Below are 24,340 nucleotides of genomic sequence, written 5' to 3' on the forward strand. Positions count from 1 at the left end.
TCATATATGTGTGTGTGTGTATGCTGAGTAATGTGGGGAAAACCAAAAACACCTCTGGCTCTGATCTGAGGTCCTTGTAAAGTTTGTAAATGTGATGCTGTTCTTTGGAAGATACACCCGCTTAAATTATGCGATTATAAAATGCTGTTAGTACTGATGAAGTGTCCTCTGCAGGCAGAAAACTCAGGGACATGGTTCCAAACCTCAGTGGATCCTACCAGAACCAAATAAGACAAATCGTTTTTTAGTGTCGTTGACTACCGTGCTAGTGCACAAGCGTGTGAGCTGGAGTGATCAGACGTGTGTGTGAGTGCTGTGCTGAGTCAGCACCCTCCAGATGGCATCTCTGCATGCGTTTGGCATGCACCACAGATGATGTCATCACCCTCAAACAGAAGCTTTGATGTGATTGGTTCATCTCAAATGAGTCAGATGGTGTCGATGGATGAGAGAAAAATACAAATATGCAGTCAGTTTATTATCAAGCTAATACTGCAGTAACAGACCACTGTGTGCGCCCCGAGTACGACCGTGTGGTGCTGCCTCACAGAGTCTCGGTGATGTGATCAAGCAAAAATAAAAGTAAAAATGCAAATAATTCAACAGCCAAAGAAACCTTCATGAAGGAAGGACACACACACAAGCGTGACACACATAAAACTACTGTTTGAGTGTAAATACATGCAAGGACAAAAATATTCAAGCTCTTACGTAGTTTCCTTTGTAGATGTGAGTATTTTGTTTTTATGGCCTCTCACCAAGGATGCACGTGTGTTGCTGACAGCCTTGAGACTTTAGGAGGAGGAAAAGGTTTTTGTTATCATGGTGGACTGTCAGACTGAGAGACACACACCGGCAGACATGACTGTCTGTCGAGGTGGGTCAACATATCTTATATTGATATGTAACAATAACAATTATGACCTGTTTCTTCTGTAAAGTCTCTGTTTGCACCTGTCTCTCTCTCTCACACACACACACACACACACACACACACACACACACACACACACACACACACACACACACACACACATATACTTACACAACGCACAGGCAAGGTACTCTTTGTGACCCCATAAACGACTTCCCTAAACCTGCTGGTCTGGAAGTCCAGCAGTTCATCTAAACAAAAGGCACTTAGCCTAAAACAGACATAGATACGTTTATCCTACCACAAAACAATAAGAGAAGGTACGACCTCTCCCATGCTCCCAGGATGTGGGTGTGAATGCCAGAGCACTCTGGAATGCACACAAAGTCTTTGCAGACTATTAAGGATCAAACCTCTACCAACATGACATTGATTATACAACTCTAAGCATATATGAGTAGATATTTCTAAGCATAAATGACAATCAACAATGCAAATCTAACATCGTTCATTCTGGTGTATTGCTCCAGGTCCGCGACCCTGCTCTCCAGATAGACAATCCGTTTCTCCTTCTCTGCATTCTGATTGCGAAGCGACCTTATCTCCTCGACAATGTCCAGGATATATTTCTGCTGTAGCTTGATAGCTGATGTTTCTTCAGTTAAAAAGTCCAGTGACTTTTTAATGTCCTCAATTTCCTCAGCGGTCGGTGTTCTCTTAGGCCCCATTTCTGAAGTAGTAGTTAATGGCGACTCACCAAAAAAAGCTGCTTAGTTGTTTGTGCCTGCTGGAGGATCCTGGGCCTGGTGGCTGCTGGAGGATGAGCATTGTATTAGGTAAAATAAATAAACAAAATGATTCTATTTATTTGCCCCAATGTTGAACTTAAATGTGTGACTTTGTTCAAATCAAATATTTGATTCATTTGTATTGTTTATATCTGAAAAATATTTATGTGGTTACAAGAGCTATAGATATTTTTTTAAAAAATCAAAATCAAAAATACCACAAGATACATATTCACTTTTACAGCTCCAGTAATACACCCCAGCTCTCTCGCTCAAACACACACACACACACACACACACACACACACACACCCTCTTTTCTATTTATTTATTTGACACTTGGACCTTACATCAAACTGGTTTGTTCATTTTTTTGTTAATGCTCAAAGCTCCAATTTGAGCATTATGGCTGTGGCCATCTTGGTGGTTTGAAACAGGGCATGATGTGAGAAGAATGGATCCAAATAAAAGCCAAGTAAACATTAAATACTCATACATAAGTAAAATATTAGGAGTTTATTGATAAAACACTTATACAGCTGTGTAGTCACAAAAAGCCATACAAGTTTACAGAATAAACGGAATAAAAACTTGGAAGAATCACAATAAAAAAATTAGCAGGAATATATACATATGAAAGACAAGTTTGCAAATGCATTTTAAAAGAGTCCACAGAATCAGGTATGTATAGTTGTATAGTTGTAGTAGGAGACCATCTCAAGCCCTTAGTGCCAGTGTCTGAAAGGCTCTGTCCACCCTTAGTGTTCAGTGATGTGTGAGGAACAACTGACTAAGCCTGTGATCAAAGACAGCCAATAGCAGTGTGTTTAAGGCGAAGATGGGGTAAACAGACTACAGCCTCTCTATTTAGTGTAAATACAATACTTTTAAATAAAAAAAATGAGCAATGTGAGCTTGCTTACTAGAACATGGTAATCTGGCCATGCCATTTTGCATAGTTTGTAGGCAAGAAAGAGATGATTTATCTAAGCTTGTAAACAGGGCATTGCAGTAATCTAGGCATGATGACACAAATAAATGGATTTTTCATTATATCCTATTACAGTGGCAAAAAAGATTATTGTAAGTCATTATTTGTTTATTTGTTTTCTTTGTTTAGCTGATGTTGCCAGCTGCTGCCAAAAAGATAATTGTGTTGCAGTTTCTCAGACTGGGCTACACACAATCACAGTTTGTTTTTCCTTGTTTTGGGGTTTTCTTTTCTTGAGATTTCAAGTTTGTTTGGTTGAATTTCCCAACCATCCCATAACTCTGCCCAAACCCCAGCCTCTACCTGCACTTGGTTTTAGGGTGGTTTCATTAAACCCAGACGTGCCACCACCAGTGGGTGGTATCAGAAGCATGTGAGCCAATGTACTGTGTGTGTTGCACGTAAAGGTACGGCTAGAGGCAGAAGTGGCTTCTGGGGTCACTGAGGAATTGATTTTATCTCCTTCTCCTTCACTGCACAGGTTCAGGCCTAACGGCAGGCTTTTAGATCTGTGCAGAGGTGGTTCACTGGAAAAAAGTACATTGAAATTAATATGTGGAAAATCTTCTGAATCCACTGTCAGAACATCTCATGGCCATTGTTCCAAGAAATAAATCTAATCATAGATTTTTTAACAGTTACGTTATCTAGATTTTAATCATGTTATCCAAATCTTTGGTTCAGGACATCTATAAAACCAAGGACTACATTTATCTCATTTGTACTTTGAGATATGATATCATGTCTGCACCAGTGACATCACATTACAACTTGCTCATTTATCAAGAGTGGAAGAATGTACAGCACATCTTCATTTCACTGCCTACCTATCACTCTCCTCTTTGTCGTCCTTCAATGCTTGTTTGTATATGTCTCCAACCATGCTATAGAGCCAGCTCATGTCCCTCTGTAGATCTGGAATCCAGTAAACTAATCTGAAAGAAGCAATAAAAGAGAGAGAGAGAGAGAGAAAGACATTAATCCATAATGGTGCTGTGAAAGGTCAAAGCACTTGGCACTTTGATGTAAAATCTGCATTATCACTACAGGGGAAATAATCTGTAGAAAATCCTACATTTAAGGTTAGACTGAAATATTAGTCCAGAATGAAAATCCCTATTTAATTTTTACTGAGAATGAAAAATACATTTTTGGCATCAACAACAAAAGAACAGTTTTTGATTTTATTTTTGAATGTGGTGGATCCAACATAAAGAATAGTAAGTAAGTACCTCTGGGATAGAGAGCTGACCAACTCAACAGGCAGAGAATAGGGGATCTGTATGTAAGAAGTCACTTTCTTTGGCAGGTACCCAGTCATGTAAGAGAACAGACCATCAGCAGTACGTGTCTCTCTGCAGGCCACGCATAGCACTGACACAAATACAATGAAAAACATATTTACTTCGACTGCATTAAAAAAATGATTGCACTGGCTCAATGGTATATTATCTGTCTGCTGTATTTTCCCTGCTGAACTCATCACAGGCTAACTGTCCTTACCCCTTTGAATTTCAATCGGGAGATTTTCTACGAGGTGCGGATCCAACCACCAGTGATCTTCCCAAAGTGGGTTCAATCCATCCTGCTGCGCCTTCACACTGGACTCCTTCACCACTTCACAACAGACATATTTAAATGAATCGATCGCCAGATTTCTTATGGGACACTCACTGCTGATCAGATCTGTGATAAGCAAAGAAGTCCAATGTGATAAGGAGTAAAGAAAAAAAATCTGACAAACGCTTCTATGGACTGGTTCCCAGTCTATTTTGTATCTTTTGTTTTGAGTTAAATCTTTTGGAGCCAGTTTATTCTCATGAATATTTAGCAGCCATTATCAACGTCCTTACTGTTTTCTTGTAGGAAACGAAAAGCATCCCTGTAGCCATTGTGACAAATTTCAGCCATTGCCTGTAAAAATTCAAACTGATGAAAACTGATGAAAATAACAGAATTCTACACAAATCTGTAACACACCTCAGGCTCTGGAGGGAAAAAGGTGCTGGTCACTCTGTAGAGGTTCTCTGAGTTGACCTGGATGCTGACATTGTTGAAGCGCACCTCAGGGAGGTTTAGTGTGCTTGCCTGGGGACAGATATCACTCTCGCCAGCAAATGGTGAGAATGTGATTGTCTGTTTCAGTTGACAACCAGGCAGGTTGTCAGTGACGGCGCCGTCCACATAGTGCTGAGTGGAAAGGTAAGCTGTTTGTCATTAGGTATAATCTTGGTCCATGTCACAACCACATAGAATCAGATATTCAGATTATTTAACACTGAAAAAACTGTACACAGTTTCTGATGAAGGTTCAATCATTTTTAGCATATCTGTCATCCAGATAACATTTACTTTAACCTTAATTCAACCTGGTTTCACAAATCAGGATAAGACACAAGCAAAGTTTTGAGATGTCTCCATATGCTGCCAGCTACACAGATAGAAACCAGAATACCGTTACACAACTAAGTGTAACTCTGTTTATGTGCTGTAATGTCAACTGGGTTGTCATTTCAAACTTTCTAATATACTTACCACTCCACGGTATCTGGGTGGAATGACACCACAGTAAAAAGGGACGAAGCAGCTGCATATGAGGGCCTAGAAAAGGTCAGATATTATGTCATGTTGGATGTAGAAACACAAACTCATCCATGCCAGAGAGGACAACAGAATTATTCCTCTACCTAGTTTCTCAAAAAATCTTTTCTACTTGTCTTGTCTCTTGTCTTTCTGGTCAGCCTTTAACGGTACAGTAGGATCTTTTTCAGGTTATTTAACAGAAGAAAATGTACTCATTATCCTTTAAAAATACATTAGAGCCATGTTGCTCTGTCATCGGGAATACAGTGGCTGAGATGGACCTCACTGATCCACCTAATCGATGCAGCTAGAGATCAAGCGCATACCTAATATAACTCATGAGTATGTATATTGTCATCATCATGTCTTTCTCCTCCTCCACCACCACTGCTCTCTCCTCCCTCATTTCTACCTCAGCCTCTTTCTTCTCACCTCAGGCCTCATCTCCTGAACTGAAGTCAAGTTTCTATCACATGAAAACATGTATAAACATGCTTATTTATTCCTGACATAGTTGCAGTTACTTATTCTCAGAAGATTAAATATGTGACCCTCCTGTCTGTGCACAGCTGACAATGAGTTGGCTAAACAACAACAATAGCTGGTTGTAAGCTGACATTATGCCAACTAATGTGAGGTTCGAGTATCCTAAAAATCACACTTTCCGTCTAATAAACAGTTTGATTACATTCTCACATAATATGAGAGTTTATTCATTGTTCAAGTCCAACTATGTTAGATCCACTTTAAAGAAAGTTTTACTAACAGCAGCTAACAGCAGCAAGCTGACTTCTGTAACAAAGTTTTATAGCTTCCTGCAGTGTAAATAGATGTGGACACAGATTGGTAATTAGCAAACTGACAGTAATAAGAGATGAATGACAGAGTTTTTGTTCTGTAGCAGCTCTGATTATGCACTTGAAAACAGAAATTCAGGAAAGGAGTCATAAAACAGAGTTCAATTGACTGCTACCTACTGACATCTAGTGTTGAGATTTTACACACTGTGCCTTTAAATCCATTTTAGCAATGAGGAAAACAGTGATAGCTGTATAATCAGTAGTCATATCTGATCCTTTTTTTGTATACTTATAAAGTTGGGAATTCTGACAATAAATTGTATCTTGAACCTTGAAGAGTTTTGCTGGATGAAAATGGCTCCAAGCTGTAAAATATACCTGAATGAGCTCTTCTCTGCTGTCAAACTCTGACACTAGTACGTTCTTCACATCAGACACTCTGGTCAGGGACACACTGAGCTTCCCAGAGGCTCGAACATGGGCATCTTCTGGTAGATGCTTCAGCAGAGTGTCCTGCACTCTCTGAAGCAGTTTGAAAGATGGATGCAAGGGTCCCAGTTTGTGCTTCCTAGCCTCTTTGGCTATTGACATCAAGTCAGCACAGCACTTCTCTGCATAAACAAAAGTAACTCAATATCACATGCACTGGAATGGTTATTTGTTGTAAAACATGGTGTTTTTTGTTTAGTTTACTTTTTTTTCTTTCTACATCCACACTTTAAATGATAACATTTTTATGCAAATTGGGGAAGGTTTTACAGTAAATGTTCTACAATTGGAAAATTTAAAATCGTGAAAATAAAAAAATATATATAATTAAAGTACCATCTGGAAACCATCTGGATTTTTGTTTGATTTGGATGAGACTATCTTCTGATATTTTTCTTTTCGTTGTACATGTTGTCACATTTGCTCAATCCAGCATGAAAGTTGAATGAAAAGGGGATTTTTTTTTTCTTCATGTTTGTGGCTAAGAGTCTTGGGTGAAAAAGAAGTCTACATGCTTTATTTTGCAGTATTGTAAAATTCAGCTCCATTCATTCAAAAACTGTCACTAATTGCCTTTTTAATTTTTTTTATTAATGACTGATCAAATATGGGACTTTGCAGGAGCACTGGACTTTTTTCATATTTTAACTAGCAAGTTATCACACATTTTAATGTATCCATCTCAAACTACAGAGCCTGGTTCATTCTGATGTTAAGAAACTGTGTACCATAAAATCTTCATGCAAAATGGAAATAGTCGAGCAGGAGAGATTTTAAGAATTGGCTGATTTGAGATAAAGTGACCCATTATGACTGTGTAACGCGTGAGTGATTCTGTATCTAGCTAAAGGAAAAATCTGAACCCTTGATCCTTGGGTCCACTTGGGCCTTAAGACATAAGGGTTGCTGTAAATAAATGCAAAGTTTTTCTGAATAATTACCTTTATCCTCTGATTAAACATTTATAGCTTGTTGGGAGCAGTGTCTTCCAGGCTTGGAAAAGACCCCGCCCTATTGGCTAGACAATTCCCTATCCATAGGGTGCTAGGGGTCACTGAACGGTTAGATAAGTCTTAATGATGTGAATCCAATATCAGATAGACTCACCAGATTCAAAACATCACCAGATTTAAAAATAAAAATAAAAAATACAGAACAAGATGTTAGAAAAATCATAGCCAATAACTGTTACAGAGACTCAGAGAGCCAATCCTTCAGTCACTGTACTAAAGTTGTTTTCCTTTCCCTTGTCACCAATCAGAGATACCGAGTAAGCTCACTAGGCTAATGTACTTTACTTTTCCTGTGTATGTGTTTTCCTAAATCAAATAAGATGCAGCAACAGCAGAGGGGACTAGAACCATCTCTGGCAAAGTGCAGACAATCAAAGATGCGAGAGAGGAAATACTTTGTGAGAATTAAAACAATAACTTAGGGGTGCCAAAGTCATTTTTGTTCAAGGGCCAACATCTGCATATAAATTCTTCTCTTTTTAATAATATCAGACAAATACAAGTACATTGCATATCTCACTTTTTCCACGTCTCTCATAAACATCACAGTGGATCTTTTACATAGGACACAAATCTTTTAGTTAGTTTTTGTAACTAAACAGCAAAGGTTGTTTTTTTATGATTCAGGCAATTGATTTAGCTCTAGCAATACTTTATAATTTCCCACAAATGTTTGTTTGTGCTCAGTTTTCCACTATCGGAACAGCAATACATTTTATCATAAAAAGTAATTTATGACTTAACTGCAGTTTTGCAAAGACTACATATATATATATATATATATATATATATATATATATATATATATATATATATATATACATATATATATATTATGCTGATAGCAGCATTGCCTCTTTCTTCACTATTGTTATAAATGCCTATTAGATAATCAAAGTAGATACTATGTTTTGTCTACATAGTAGATAATCACATAAATGGAGGTCGTGAAGGTATAGAAGAAGCTAAAAACTCACCTAGGGGTATTCCCAAAGTAAGAACAGCAGCCGTCAAAGCCCCTGCAGAGGCTCCATAGATTTTAGAGGCGTCTTGTATGAACCGAGGGAACCGTTCAAGGATACAACTGGTGGCACCAACATAGTAAATCCCCATGAACCCACATCCTGCAAAGGAGATGCTCCACTCTTTCTTCAAATCAAACATTTGAGATATTAATGTTCTTATCAACACGAGAAGAAAAATGTACGGCAGAAGCTAATTCTTTTTTTTTTTAGCTCAGTTATTGCCCGCTGCCACATTTACAACAACACACCTGAGGACATCCAAAGGTGAGAAGATAGTCCGCTATTGCACAATTTGGCAAGATTAAGAGAATTTTTCCTATTGGCTAGACAATGTCATGTGACCGAAAGCCTAGATACTAGATAGGAGATACAAGTGGTGGACATTTCCGACAGGGGCGATTCTAGGATCAGAGCTTTGGGGGTGCTGAGCACCCAGAGAGCTGCCCATCCAATCAAGGTAAACTTTACTCGTCACGATGAGACTTCTTCCCCGTCTCTGTCGGTCCCTGCATCCTCTCTGTTCTCATCGTCTGTTGTCTTCATCTCTGCTATCAGTCATCATAATTTTACCATCTCTGTGCAAGTCTGCAAATTTCTTTATTAAATCATAAGATTCTTAAATTCATCAAGTCTCTCTGCCTGGGTCCTCACAAAACATGACATCACCGTTTTGTACATTTTAACACAACCCCCACATTTGTTAAAGAAAAGCAAAACACTTTTTTGAGAAGTCTGTAACAAAATCATAAATCTGATAAAGGTTATTTAAATGATGCTCATAGTGAGTAAGAAGTAAACTGAGTGCTTGTTTTGGACAGAGATTCACTTTTAATGTGTATGTATAATATAATACAGATACATAAAAAACACTCCCAAAACAGAATAAATTATTACAAAATATTAATAAAAAACTATAAAAATGGAGGCAACTTTGCCTGTGGTAGAATGTATACAATGTATGAAAAAATCTTTACTGCAGATACTAATTTTGTGTTGTAAGATTTATGAGTTTCATGCTTTCATAGTGGTACTTGGGAGAGCTTGACATTTTTCTCAGGTGGTACACACTGTAAAAAGTTTGAGAAACACTGATAAGTGTTTCTCTGCCGCATAAGTCTGTATGCGGCAGTCATACAGACAACTGGACGGTCCAAAAGTTGGCCTACCTATTACTGGCTGAGGTTTTAGTAGAGTTGTGGCTGAACCACATAAAAATATATCATTAATTTTAATCTCCCCAATCAATGATAATGTTATGTTGGAATGTTGTTAAAGAGGGTCAAAAATGTTTCAACCCAGTTTGTTTTGCAGATTCTGTATAGCAGCTTTAATATAGGGAGGACACAACTTCCAGACTGTACGAGTAAAATCAGGTTTTTTTCTCTTTGTCAGTTTAACAGTTTCTGTTTTGCCTGTCACTGTTCCCTGTCTGTTTTCTTACCTGGTTCTTCCTGACCTTGTACTTTCTCCTCATGTTCTCCTCTTTCCTCTCTCCTTCTTTGGACTGACAATCATACACAAATAGATTGTATTCAATTAGATGAAAAAATTACATTAATATGAAAAAAAAATTTTTTAAGATCACTAATGAAAAGTCCTCTCTCAGTGTACTTTCAACCAAAAGGCAAATAACCAAACCACATGAACATCTAATAAAAGATATAAAATATTGAAACACTGATCCAACATTATCCTTTATTGATGGATCATTTGTTCTTACACTTTTACCTGAATGTGGCTCCTGTTTTTGAAAAAACTTCCTTATATCCATTATGAACTTGGCTGTCTCTCTCTACACACACACACACACACACACACACACACACACACACACACACACACACACACACACACACACACAACAGGAGTTATAAGGTTAATGGGCATCCAGTCAGTTAGCTAGTTAGTATCCATTTCAAACAGGACAGTGGTAACAACAGCAGGCTACGGACAATTTTAAGTTTTAGATTTTAACACTAGAATTACTGAGCCTTTTTTCCCCTGGTGCAAGTCCCTACTACTAGATTTACTGGCCTGCCCAAATTTGCGTAAATTCCCCCCGACCTTAACACCTCTTGGCACCCCGCTGAGATTTTCACAGGTCTTCAGCTCCATTGTTCTACTGCTTTTGTTGTGCAAACACACCCTCCCCCAACCCCTAACCATGAGAGATTCAAGTTTTTCCTTCCCTGCAAGGCTACTTTCCTTCCTTACCTGCCTGCATGCCTGTCCATAAACATATATACACAGAGTTGTACATATATTTATATATTTATATAGCCACACCTTATATAATATGCATAAAGTCTAGTTATACACACAGACACATCTATATCATATATACACACACACACACATATATATATATGTATGTATGTATATATATGTGTATATATATATGTATATGTGTGTGTGTGTGTGTGTGTGTATATATATATATACACACACACACACACACGTAGATAGATAGATGTGTGTGTGTGTGTGTGTGTGTGTGTGTGTGTGTGTGTGTATACATACACCAATATTTTTGAATACACGTGTCCATATTTATGTTTCCAGATTGTTTGTATAGTGCACTTTCTATACTGTGCTCTGTCCACTTTTTTGCAATGACAATGCAGATTTTCCACTTGTGGGACAAATAAATGCAGATTTGCTGTGTGTGTGTGTGTGTGTTTGTGCAACATTGGCATTTGTTTACTTAGATCCAAGGCAGGCCAAACCTCTGTCTTACAACCTACATACAAAAGACAGACATTCACAATATATGGGTACACAAGTCTGTTTTATTTCAAAGTGTTTCAAACTTTGAAACGAACCAAGCATTTCTTGCAGCTGGCAACAACGGTCGTGCATTCAGTATAGTTGTGACTTCCGCAAAAAATGTGGTCAAAATCTCATGAGTAAGTTGAAGCATTTCTACCAGGCATTTCTGAAAGTTGTAACACAGAGCTTTGGCCTGCCTTGGATCTGAGCAACTCTGAGTGAGCAAATGCAAATGTGCCAGGCCTCAAGGACAATGGGTGGTTTGCACAACAAAAGCTGTAGGAGAAACAAGCTGACGACCTGTGAAAATCTCAGCAGGGGTGCTTAACACCTCGGGACTTGCACCAGAAAATAAAAAAGCCAGTAATTCTAGGGGGTGTTGGGTTTAGGGAAGTTACGCAAATTTGCGCAGGATAGTAAATCTAGGCTGTATACATTTCAGTGGGAGCAACTGGACGGTCAAATGTCGCTGATTTTACTACAGAGTAGGACGGATTGTAGGGTAGCAAACATCGTCGGAAAACACGTTTTCTACACTGCAGGTTACCTGGTGTAAGGTTTTTCAGCTAAACAGAAACATGACTCCTATCTAACTACATAAAGAGTAACTGAAGGTTAACGCACTCCACCTCCGCTCTGCTGCGTCTCAGCTACCATCGCTCTGGCAGCAACGACCCTAGGGCCAGAGTGGGGGCGAGCTGGAACAAACCATTTTGGGAGGGGGGAGGGGTTATCTATACTTTTGTTGTTAAAATGTTCCGTCTCAACCAAGTACTGTATGCTTTTTATATTTTTAATAGTGTGTCACACAAACAGCAAATATTGTCAAAAGAAAGTAAGAAATCTTTGGGGGTGCTTTGATTCATTTTGGGGGTGCTGAAGCACCCCCCAAAATGGGCTAAAATCGCCCCTGATTTGCGATTTACTTTTACAGTTCGCTTTCAGCTCAGGCTGTCTTTTAACCCGACGCTGTTTTTACTGAAGAAACTTTAGTTTTTTTTTTTACAATGAACATCCCAGTTGTGGATTTCGGCGCCTACAGACTGAGCGAGAAGGATGTCGCTGACGAGCAGTTGCAGAGTTTAAGCACAGAGTTGAAATCAGCTTTTACAGATGTTGGTTTTGCATTTCTGAGGAACACGGGGATTACTCAGGAGGAGGTGAGGCCAGTTAGATAGAATCAAATTATTTACGAGGAACTTACAGTGGAATCCGTCTTTTTCCTCTGGTGTGTTTGGATAGGTGGACTGTGTTATGGACATATCCAAGAAATTCTTCCTGCAGCCAGATGAACTGAAGCAACCCTTCAGCAGGAAAGGTTTCGTGAACAACCCTAACCACGGATGGGTGTCATTGGAGACGGAGAGGTAGGAAGCATACGTTTTATACTTTAATGCGTATCTGCGGAAGAGAGTTTAAATTCGGATAATTTCTTTATAGGTTGAATCCACGTCGACCTGGGGACCTGAAGGAGTCTTTCAACACTGCCTCCCTTCGTCCTGATATAGTAATAACTCGGAGGCAAAAGCCTTGATCGTTTCTTTTCATCAATTTATTTATTTTATGATTAACCTTAAGAATTTGGGCTCAGACACAACAACTGCATGGTGCCATAAGGTTATCAGTCACAATCACACCTATTAAGAGGGCAAGTAGCAGCAGGGGTGCTGCTAATTGAATACACTTGATTGCATCAAATGCACATAATTAACTGATAATTAGCAAGTGTAACCAAGTCTATATGAGCAGAGGTTTTGGCAGTTTGCTGGTCTGGAGGAGGCTTTCTCCAGAGGCAATTCCATAATCTTAACACAATTACACAGTCATCCCTGGAATGGACATCCTAGCAAGTTCACTCCAAGGTCAGAGCATGCATATGGGCTCAAAATGTGGTCATAACTATTTTGTACTTGTAAATCAGTGCTTAGTGAAATAAAGTTACATCACCATAGGCCTCAGTTGGAAGTTAAATGTTAAAGTTCATGAAGTTCCAGTTAGGAAAAGACTGAAAAAATATGGCTTCTTGTTCATAAGGGTTTCCAGCACAAAACCTCTACTCACTAAAAAGAACATGACAGCATGGCTTAGGTTTGCACTGTCCAAGACTCCTCAATCTCTTCTTTGGACAAACGTGAGCAAAGCAGAGATGTTTGGCTACAGTGTACAGCACCTTGTTTATCAGGGACCAAAAACAGCATATTAGCACAAACACCTCATCCTAACTCTCAAGCACACTGGTGATAAATTGGGCTTGTTTTGCAGCTACAGGATCTGGGCCCTTAGTCACTGGTTGGTCATGAACTCCTCTGCATGCCAAAGTATTTTAGAGTCAAATGTGAGGCCATCTGTCCAACAGCTATAGGTTGACCAGAATAGGGCCATGCAAAAGGACAAAGATCCCAGGTGATCTACAGCTGAATGAATGAAAAAGAAGAGAATGAGAGTGTTGTAACGGCACGGTCAAAGTACAGACCTCAACCTGTCTGAAATTATGTGGTTGGACATTAACAGAACTGTGCATAAGCAAAACAACCACACACCTCAATGAACTGGAGCAACATTATAATGAAGAGTGTGAAGAATAACACTATCTGAAAGAGTGACACAGAAGGCAGTATTTTAAATATTACTACCACAGGTGGTCATACAAGGTGCTGAAACATGGGTGGTTTTTCTCTGGACTCCAGAGTGTCCTTGTTTCTTGAATTTTGAAGTTAAAAGCCAAAATCAACATCAAGCCCTCTCACCTCTATGCCCAAATATAAGTCACTGACATGTCCTGCATCTTAATATCACAAAATTCCAGATAAACTTGTTCTTTTTAGATATTTCGTTTTTTGTTATTTGACAAGAAAACAAACATTAAAATAGTGACACAAACACACCCCATTGAGAGTAATACAAACAAGCCATCGGTTGGAATCTGTTTTCAGCTGCTATGCACTTTTAATAGTACCAGCAAGGTTACAGACTCATTCTCATACATTAAATACACATTATAACAAAACAACATGAGCTGATACAGTAAAGTCCAGGATAACAAAAATTTTATGTAGTGAACATTAAAGCATAAACCTATCCTATTGTACCACTGAAACTATAAGTAGGTCAATGAGCATAGTATGGGTACTTTAAGATATCAATATCAGTATTATCACTAGTCAGACTCTGATGTGGTTCTGTTGTTTTCTGTTGTAGAAATGGCCATCGTCAGGCAGTTTGAAAAGTTTCCAGGAGTTCCAGACATCCTTTTTTCTGCGCTGCAAAGAGCTGAGTCTGCGGTTGCTGAGGGTGATGGCCCACAGTCTGGGACTCAACCCAGAAGTCTTCTTGAGTGCACACCGTTTAATAGGAAGTATGTTTACCCCATACACTGTACCCAGTGTACAGTGACATAGGATCAGTTTTACTAAGTGTTCAAGCTACATGTCATGAGGGGCGGTCACTGATCCCAGATCGTATGGACCTTGTGAGAAGGTTTTATTCACACACACACACACACACACACACACACACACACACACACACACACACACACACACAAAACTGGCAGTATCTAATTCTACAAAATTAGGAAGAATACTGTCAGGAGTTTTCCTGTATTGCAACTCAGGTCAGAATAAAAACGCTCAGACAGGTTAACGTGTACACGGGTGAGACTCAGGGAGACTCGCGCCCTGCAGTAAAAGCAGCCTTTATTCATAGCTTTTTCATAGCACATACAGGAAGAGATAAAATAGAACTGTGCTGCGTGCAGGCTTCCTGTGGAGTCTGCACAGAGTGTAGCTTCCCCATTTAGGAGTCTGCACAGAGTGTAGCTTCCCCATTTAGGAGTCTGCACAGAGTGTAACTTCCCCATTTAAGCTGAATACTGAAAGAGCAAACACATTTAGATAATGAAATGTACTTTTAAGCATAAACATAATGAAAATCAAACATAATGAAAAACTGAATGAAATGTTAGCAGTTACCATTTTTGACACCATGTTCTTCAAACAAGGTATGACACATGAAGTGAAAAGACACAATAACAGCAGAAGAACACCAACAAAAACAAGTCCTTTAATCAGCAGGGACTTCCAAGAGCCGCTTAAAAGCCACGTAAGCCAGTCTTCTGTGTTTGTGGCATAGTCTCGTTGTTGTGCATCCCGAAGTTGTCTGAGTGTTTTCAGAGCATCGGTCATGTTCGGTGAGTGCACATTATCTGGAATGTATGTGCAACATGTGTTGTTAAAGAGGACACATAGTCCTCCTTTCTCGGCGAGAATCATGTCCAATGCTACCCTGTGTTGCATTACTGCAATGCGCAGAGCGTCAATTTCCTGATCCTGTTCGCCGTCGATTTTACATGAAGCATTCAGAAAAAGTCCAAAACGGTAGTTCAGAGTCTCTAATAAGGGCAAAATGTTCAACCAAGACATGTTAGCTTAATTTATGTACTATATATTATATATTTATATAAGTACTTTATATAGCTCTTCACTTAAATTAAAAAATAACATAAAAGTACAGCACAAAATAAAATAAAAAAATGAATAGAAATACAAGACACATGTAAATGCGAGTAACAAACAAGGGAAATGACTGAACTTCTAACAAAAATTAATCCTGGAAGATAATTTTTTTTTTGTAAAGTGTAACCTCAAGGCAGACCAGATTACGGTTTTGGAGGATTGGTCCATACATTGGTACAAACAAACAAGAGATATACTGCATTGACAACACTGCTGTGTCTCCTCTAGCTGACAAAAATGGCACTACGCTGCGATCTCTCTACTACCCACCAGTGAATTGTGAGAAAGCAAAGGAAGGCCAGCTGCGATGTGGAGAGCATTCAGACTATGGCAGCATTACTCTGCTGTTCCAGAGCTCAGAAGGTCTGCAGGTAAGCCCGTATATCCACCTGTACCACTGGGACACACAAGCACATGTTGCTTGGTAACATACTGAAAATAGGTCTGATTAATTTACAAACTCACTTAAGCTGGAATTCCTGTGGTGTGCCACTTTAAACAGCCTTCATCACTGTTTCTTCAATTGTCAGTCATGTGTTTTGTTTAGTCAGTAACACATTATGTGTTAAAGTCAAGCAAAGCATCAAATAATCCTGTTATCCTCCTGACACTTTTTGACCGTCAGGTGCGTACACGCTCAGGTGAATTCATCCCTGTTCCCTGTATCCCCGGAGCCATCCTCATCAATATCGCTGACCTGATGCAGCGCTGGACGAGTGATCAGTTCATCTCTGTGGTGAGTGAAGGGGATATTTTCACCCCAAAGTTTTATGACAAGATTATAAAAATGCACTGTAAATGGAAAAGTAAATGCGACTACATATGTCAGATTGGGTCATTTATAGGAAATAAGAAAGATTTCACCTACTTTAACTCTAGATATGTTTTTGTGACCCATGATCTGGTTTGAAGCCAACAGAGTTAAAATGCTTCCCAAAAAAGTTTTTGCATATGCCATGGCATTAGGATTATAGTTTAGTGTTGCTTGTTGTTTCTTAGCTCCACAGGGTTTTGCTGCCCCCTGTCGGAGACTCCGGCACACGGCAGTCTCTGGCTTACTTTGTCCAGCCGGATGACGAGGCTCTGGTCACCTGCTGTGATGGCTCCAACAAATATCCGCCAGTTACAGCAGGCGCCTATCTCACTGAACGATTCAACGAATCATATGGAAGGAGCTGAATTTGAACCCACCATTCTAACCATTTGATTAATAAAGTTTTTTTTTTAGGGGGTTTCTAAATCATGTTCAGTGAGTTATTGTCAGAAGTATGATTATGTCACTTCAGATTCTACAGTAATTATAAAACTGAATGTTAACTTGTGATTGTGTTCATATGATGAACTTGAGGTTTGTGATGAAAATAAGAGACAGAAACGTATCTGCAAGCTCGTTTACCTTAATTTTAGACATTCAAACCTTGTACATCATTTTCATGATTTTTTTTTTTTTTTTCCCCACACAGGACATTGGTTGGACATTTAAGTACTTTTTAAAAAAATCAAATAAACAGAAACAGTTCGGCACATATACCAGGGTGCAGAGAGGTTGTTGTTTGAAAATAAAGTAACCAGTGTATTTTACATTAACTCTTCAAAGTATTTTGTGTCCATCTTTGCTTTGCTATTAGTCTGTAGTGAAAAAAATAAGTTGTTGTTTTTTACCTTGTGCTTTCTTCTGGAGTTTAATTCTGATTTTTACAAGGCAAATTTCAACCTACTGCATTCATTTCATTTACAGTGGTTCGAGAATAAATAAACACAAATTCACAGACACTCCTGACCACTGACATCCAGGCAACCACTTCATAATCCATACAACTGTCACAAACACAATTATTAAAAATTATAACATTTAAATACATATTGTATATATTTAACTTAATCTCTTATTCTGCACTAATCTGATCCAGAGGTCACAACAGCTTGAAAACACATTGAAGGAAACACTTTTTCTATAAAACTTCATTTTGGCTCTAATCTTACTTTTCTGGCATTTATTCTTTCCAAAATAATTCACACTTTACCATAAAAATAAATAATATTTTGAAAGGATTTCCTTAAGGACAAAGTGGCAGTAAAACTACAGTGTGAACAAAACTAAACATTCAGTTATCAGGCCAGCTGCCCTCCCCATTTCACCCCAAAGAACTTCCAATAGAGAACAGAGTCCTTTTGTGATACAAGATCAAAAAAAACAAAAAAACAAAAGGGTTGATTGTCCACATAGAAAACTGGAGCAGCTCCACATTTCCAGGCTGGCTCATTCAGTTGATTTAACCAGCAGAAGGAAGGGCATCATTGGCACTAAGAGATCTTTTTTTCCCCCTATGTGTTGCTGTGTGTTTTGAAAATTCTAAACAATAACCCAAAATTGAAATCATGAAAACACAAGCACACTTGCATGCTCACTCATATCGCACACAGGGTGGGGAGGCCTGCTAAGAATGTCCAGGCACGGGTACATCTTGCTGCTGGTGACCAGGCGGAGGTGGCTGACTGTTTCCTGGTACAACTGGTACATGTTCACCTGCAGTTAGAGGAGCTGCAGGCTCTGTAACAAAGATTCATATGTGCATACAATCATGAAATGTATTTAAATGATTATTAGGATATGATAAAAAGCTTTTAATCTTGTCTTATTAAAAAGGATAACAATGCTTTTCATCACTACATCATTTCCTTCACTACAACTTTTTAAGTGTATTTTGACTCGGGATGCACAAGTAAATAACTGTTTTAGCTGTTCTTTGGATCTGGATGCAGGTTTTCGACTGGGTGGTTAATTTTCACTTGATTTTAAAAAATGTTAAAAGAGAAGGAGAGTGCAATTAAGAGACCTTTAACATCATGTGATTTGTTGTTTCCAGCATTATTTATCATAAATTTCATACTCACGTTTTACATCAGCATTTAAGTTTTGGGATTTAACCCTTTCCATTTCTTCCATTGCCTGAGCAGCGAGAGAGGGACAAAAAATGTTAAAAACATAAAAAAAAGTAGGGATTTCTGCTCAGGTTATAAATTCCTTTATATGCTGCTAGGAAAAATAAAAATGGTTTAGGACTGTTTGCTATTGCCTGCATGTTTCAGGTCTACAAGTCTCTAAAACAAGATTTAAGTGCAATTCAGCAAGGCCATACATGTTTCACGCCGTAAGGCCAGATTCTTACATCTGTAGAAAGGGTCAAGCAACTGTATAGAAAAATCCTAATTTCAGATTGTATTTCATCTGCTATGGATAGTTGACAGATAATTCACCTGTTTCAGCCCCAGCTTCTGAGCATCAAGTTCTTCCTGTTTTCTTTCAAGTTCCTCTCTCTCTTTCTGCAGCTCAGCTGACTTCTTATTGATGTCATTCTTCTCATTGGCCAGTTGCTGTTCAAACTCTCTCAGCTCCTCTTCAGTGTACAATGGGTTCTGATCTAAAGTCTGCAGAGGGCACAGAATTAAATGATGTGATAAGAAATCATATACATTTCTGGTTTCATTATATAATATCAGCTGTTAAATCTTTTGAGGAGTTTAATGACTTGGAATCTCACCCTTTGTAGACAATCTCTGAAAACAGCTGTTTATTGTGTTGCACTTACGCGAGTCTAAGTTCATAGTTTCATAGCTCATATTGATGAATAATTGAATTGAATTTTAATACACTAACATAACATTGTGTTCACATTAATTTTTAATACTACTCTGCAAACAAAAATGTCCCAAGGGAAGCCAAACCTTACTAGCTCTTACCTCCCATTCGTCTTTTTCATAGAACTCTTCCTTCTTTGTGGCTGCTATGAACTCGCTCAGTGATACAAGCCTGTCTTTATTGGTGTCCACCTGAATGTCAATACATGAAGCAATTTTGATCAACAACTATCATCGAGATAAATCACTCACCAGATACGTCCCAAAAGCCCTGACCTTTAGCTCCCTGCTAAAATAGCTACTCCATGCACAGATGTTTAAATTCATTCATTAGATTTTAGGCAGCAATGCCACACGTTTGTTATGAATTATACATTATGATGGTATTCTGACAACAGGGAATGCCTTCATAACATGCTAGTTCTAATCAATACTTTAGAAATGCTAATAAACATGACAATGATCTGTACATTTTATAGTTTTGTGGTGGCTCACCTCGTTCATAACATGCTCTCTCATTCGCAGTCTCTCTTCCTCCATCTCAACCATGTCATCCTCTTCATTTTCTGGATTGTAAACCTTCTCCAGCTTAATGAAATGCACAAATTTTACCTCAGAGACTTGTTCGTTTGCAGATTACATTATCCCAGACTGTGCATAACCAGAGTTAGACATGAAACATATACCTCTTTAGTAAAGAGAGCTTCAAGCTCACTCTCATCAAAGAAGCCGTCTCCGTTGCTGTCTGCAACACAAAACAAACAACGGAAATCTGTGTCTCATTTCAACCATACATAGTTTTGGCACACTAGCAAATAAGACAACATCTGAATGCTATATTCATTCTTTGCTCTTAAAGGACCTTCGGTGTATGGTCTATGGTTACCGTGCATTTTGAAGAAGGTTTTTGGATCAAAATCTTCTGGGTCTAAACCATCTGCCTCCTGCCACACCTCTTTCAGCTGGTCCTCACTGCCCTGCACACACAGACGTACACAACAAGGTTTCTCTTTTTTCTTGTTTTGTATTTAGCACTATTTAGCATCTTTATTCTATGGCTTGCATATAAGTCTAAATAAAATTGGCCCAACTAAATGAGTTTAATTTTATCATTGAAAAAAGTCATTCATGTTTCCCAAATAATGGCATTCAGCTTAAATGTCATTTGTTCCCCTGCATGGGCTATAATCTTAGCATTCATAATGAACTGCTTTATAGCTGGCGTCTTACAGGGTGGTTGACTTTAGGGTGGTTGGCGTGTTTCTTCTTCATTTCCTCGTAGTGTTCCTCTTCCTTCTTGCGATCCTCCTCATTCAAGTTCTTCAGGCGTTGCCGTCGCTCATGCTCTTTCATCATCTCATATTGCTTGAACTCATCATGGCGGTCCTTGTCAAAGTTCTCCAGGTCATTAGTTGCCTAGATGTAAAAACAAAAAGTTGAGAAGGGGAATTCACATCTGAATTCTGCAGATTTATGCACCTCGTTGAAACAGATGGACTCTATTCAACATCAAGATGCCTGATCAGAGTTGTTCCATTGAGGATGAAGCAAACTGTTGAGCTGAACGTTTGTTAGCCATGTCACAGTCTTTGCATCACTCAGCATTGAATGCAGAGACAATCCAGGCAGATATAGCATGCTTCTTTTTTTAGCTCATGCGGTGAAATTTATACATCCATTTAGTGCTGGCATGCTTACTAGTGGATACTAGTGAGTGCTAACTGGGTATGCATAAACAGCACCTCTGAGCTGACCTCCTAAACCCGAGAGCTGCAGTAATAATAAGTTGATTTGTAAAAAAATATATATATATTTGGACAAATGGTTTGATTGCAAAAGTAATCTGGTGTGTGTATCTAGAATCTATTGGTAGGACTTAATAACAGACAATGTCCCACAGTGGTGCAGTGCTTAGTACTGCCATCTCACAGCATGAGGGCGTTTCTGTTTGAAGTTCTCCCTGTACCTCTTTGTTTACTGTGTTAGCCAATAGACTGGCAACCTGTTCAAGGTGGACCCTATCGTTCGCCTTATGACAACTGTGGTATGCTTCAGCCCCTCACAACCATGAATAAGTGGAAGAAAAGAGATGTATGGATATATGGATGGATGGATGGATTTCTGATAGTGACTGTACCCTTTTTGGAACAGTCACTCTTTTGCTGAGTACTATAAATACACTGTTGTCATAGTTCAAAATCTGGATCTGAGAGTTTAAAATTATTCTTTGGGCCTGATTGTATTAGAACCTCTGGATGGTTCTTTACTCTAGAACCCTGCAAGGACTTGCTCAGTATAAAGTGCATGAAAATGCTATGGTAATACAAAACAAAACAAATGCTCATTTATCACCATTCTTTGCATTTCTCAAGCAGTGCCAAGGCAAAATAGTAAGTCGATGATTATAGAGCAAAGCTCAACGCTACAGAAAAGTAAAACTTATATAAAATATTTTTAGGATTTACATCTGCATGACTGGAAGCTTTGTTGTAAAACTACAGAGGCATGCAAACTCATTGAGCCGACCTCCCCATTACTATTCTTTTATACTCATTTCACACACAGGAAACATTTTGGTCTCGCAAAGCTTACAAATTTACCTCTAATGAGTCAGCACTCTCCAACAAAGGGAACAAAGCTGTGAATGCCTCCAACTTATTACATCTAAAATTAAAAAAAAGCCAGACTAGTTAACAGAGCTGATATATGAGCGATCTTGAAAAACATCCCTCACTGGAATTCCCTATACGCCGTGCTAATTATGGCAATATTTCTGCATGAACAATTGTCATTATAAATGTGACTGTGCCATACCAGTGCAGAGAAACAGGGTCAGTATTAACCTTCAAGTAGCTGCGCTAATGGCTAGGTGTATGTGTACCGATTTGATGAGACGGTCCAGGTCATCCACCTCGAAAGTGTGTGGATTCTTGTGGTTCAGGTGCTCAAACTGTTTGAGCAGGGCCTGGTGGTCCACTGTTTGGCCTGCAAGAAAAGGAATAATGATTAGATTTATTCAACTGTAAAACAAAGACACTTGGTTTTTCGGAGTTGTGTCATGGTTATTCTTTTCCGCTGGGTTTTACCAACACATTTTGTATCAAAACTAAATACATTTATTCTAGAAAGAGTTAAAGGGTTACATGAATATCAATGCATAAAGAAACTGACCTATGACTTCTATCTTTACTTCTTTTCTCTACCTACACTTGATGCATTAATCTATTTTGTATGAACGTTTATACCGCTTCTTCTATTAATGATCAAAATTTAAATTTGGATAATAATTTTCTTTCAAGAGCTAAGTTCTGCATTTAATGACACAACTAATGGACTGACTTACACTACGGAAGTTGTTGTGCAAACTTATGAAGTTTCAAGTTCAAGTTTCTCAGTGACACGTCATTTTTTCCCCCCTTTCTTTAGGATACTTACCATTTCCTTCCTTGATGTCGTGTTTAGCTTTTATGAGCATTCGCAGCCTGTTCATCTCCTCCCTCTTTAGCTCATCCAGCTTGGTCCGAAAATTGTGCTGAACAAAGTTCAGCTCTTTGGAAAGTTTGCCTTGCTGCAAGCAGAAAGTCAACATACCATAGTTCAATAAAAAATGCCCACGTCAACAACCAGCTTACAAAATATTGGGCTGTTTTTGCGAGTGTGCACCTTGATGTCATCCATATTGGCATTTTTGAGCTTTTCTCTAAAGTGGGGGTCCTTCTCAAGATACTCAATGACCTCCCTGAGGTAGCGGTCATAGTGCAGCCCAGTGTCCTGAGAAATAGACCACATTTAGCTGGTTAATGCGTAACATTATTCAGTACGATTATGGATATTTTTTTTTCCAGTCAATGAATTCTTCTAATGAAAACTTACACCTAATTTAACAGAAACTGCTCTTGTTTGTTTTTCCATCTATCTTTAGCCAGCAAGCATTTCTGAAAGCTGTCTGAAACAGCTGACTTCATGTCTGGATCACCCTGAGCTTTATCTACTTAGCTGTAAGACCCCATTTTAATAGGATATCCCTTTATTTCACACTGCCCGTGTGACTCACAGCACTCTCGGGTGGCCTCAGGTCCTCCTCTTTAGGCTTTTCTTTGGTCTTGTCCACACTGATAGGCACTGACTGGATACACAGCCACAAACTCAGCAGAACAAGGCCACAGCGGGCCAAGGCTTTACTCCTCACCATCTGGTCAGGTAAAGCATACATAAAATAGATAAGAAAAAAAAAAAGGAGTTAGTTTCAGACAAAATGTTTCAACAAAATGAGCACTTACCTTATCTTTATATAATACATACATATATATAGATATATATAAAATAAAAAAAATAAAAAAACAAGTGGTGCAAGTCAACACTTCAAATAGAGACAGAACACTGATAAGGTTATGCAAATAAATCTTAATCTCAAAAGCAATTCACATAAGAAAGGGCCCGTGCAGCACACGTGTTTGGTGGCTTTAGAATATTTTCTTAGAGATTTCTAAGTTGAACGCTGTGAACCTGTTAGTCACAGTGAAGAAAACAGACTGAGTGTGTAGTTTAAGGAACAGGTTGTTCAGTAGGGATCATGCAGTGAGGATGCCAGCTAATTCATTACCTACATGGATGTAGAAAATGCACTAACTAAGCCTCAGCAGACAGAGAGAACAGCGTTAGTAAACGTCACCTCGCGTGAAATAATACTTACTTGTAACGTGGAGCTTATTTTGCTCTCCTCTTTTTTTTATTCTTCACCTGGCTTTCACGATTTTGTGTTCCTCAAAGTGCCTGAGCTTCACCGGAGCTTGTTTACAGCCGTCATCTGTTAACCACCAATACAAGCCTCCCTTGGCCACAACCTATATAAAAA

General features: G+C 38.7%; 3 protein-coding genes across 3 annotated transcripts; 1 reads left to right on the forward strand and 2 right to left on the reverse strand.

Annotated features, from left to right (window-relative positions):
• Window positions 1-2,261: 2,261 nt before the first annotated feature.
• On the reverse strand, window positions 2,262-9,175 carry LOC116314001 (patatin-like phospholipase domain-containing protein 2). Its single transcript, XM_031731881.2, has 9 exons — window positions 8,516-9,175; window positions 6,415-6,647; window positions 5,189-5,254; window positions 4,634-4,843; window positions 4,507-4,567; window positions 4,157-4,339; window positions 3,886-4,027; window positions 3,481-3,588; window positions 2,262-3,180 (listed from the first exon to the last, which is right to left on the reverse strand). The coding sequence occupies exons 1-9, from the start codon at window positions 8,700-8,702 to the stop codon at window positions 2,895-2,897; spliced, it is 1,476 nt and encodes a 491-aa protein (XP_031587741.2). The 5' UTR covers window positions 8,703-9,175; the 3' UTR covers window positions 2,262-2,894.
• Window positions 9,176-12,147: 2,972 nt separating this feature from the next.
• Window positions 12,148-17,072, forward strand: si:dkey-10o6.2 (uncharacterized protein LOC100124608 homolog). Its single transcript, XM_031731817.2, has 7 exons — window positions 12,148-12,492; window positions 12,575-12,699; window positions 12,773-12,839; window positions 14,531-14,687; window positions 16,075-16,217; window positions 16,472-16,582; window positions 16,846-17,072. The coding sequence occupies exons 1-7, from the start codon at window positions 12,340-12,342 to the stop codon at window positions 17,023-17,025; spliced, it is 936 nt and encodes a 311-aa protein (XP_031587677.2). The 5' UTR covers window positions 12,148-12,339; the 3' UTR covers window positions 17,026-17,072.
• A 150-nt stretch (window positions 17,073-17,222) lies between these two features.
• nucb2b (nucleobindin 2b) lies at window positions 17,223-24,340 on the reverse strand. Its single transcript, XM_031731818.2, has 13 exons — window positions 24,179-24,340; window positions 23,540-23,677; window positions 23,149-23,256; window positions 22,921-23,053; window positions 22,367-22,470; window positions 20,716-20,901; window positions 20,372-20,462; window positions 20,172-20,230; window positions 19,981-20,073; window positions 19,588-19,677; window positions 19,105-19,275; window positions 18,742-18,796; window positions 17,223-18,397 (listed from the first exon to the last, which is right to left on the reverse strand). Exons 2-13 carry the CDS (start codon window positions 23,675-23,677, stop codon window positions 18,285-18,287), a joined length of 1,341 nt encoding a protein of 446 aa, XP_031587678.1. The 5' UTR covers window positions 24,179-24,340; the 3' UTR covers window positions 17,223-18,284.

This window comes from Oreochromis aureus, linkage group 7, assembly GCF_013358895.1.
Source record: "Oreochromis aureus strain Israel breed Guangdong linkage group 7, ZZ_aureus, whole genome shotgun sequence".
NCBI classification, from domain to species: Eukaryota; Metazoa; Chordata; class Actinopteri; order Cichliformes; family Cichlidae; genus Oreochromis; species Oreochromis aureus.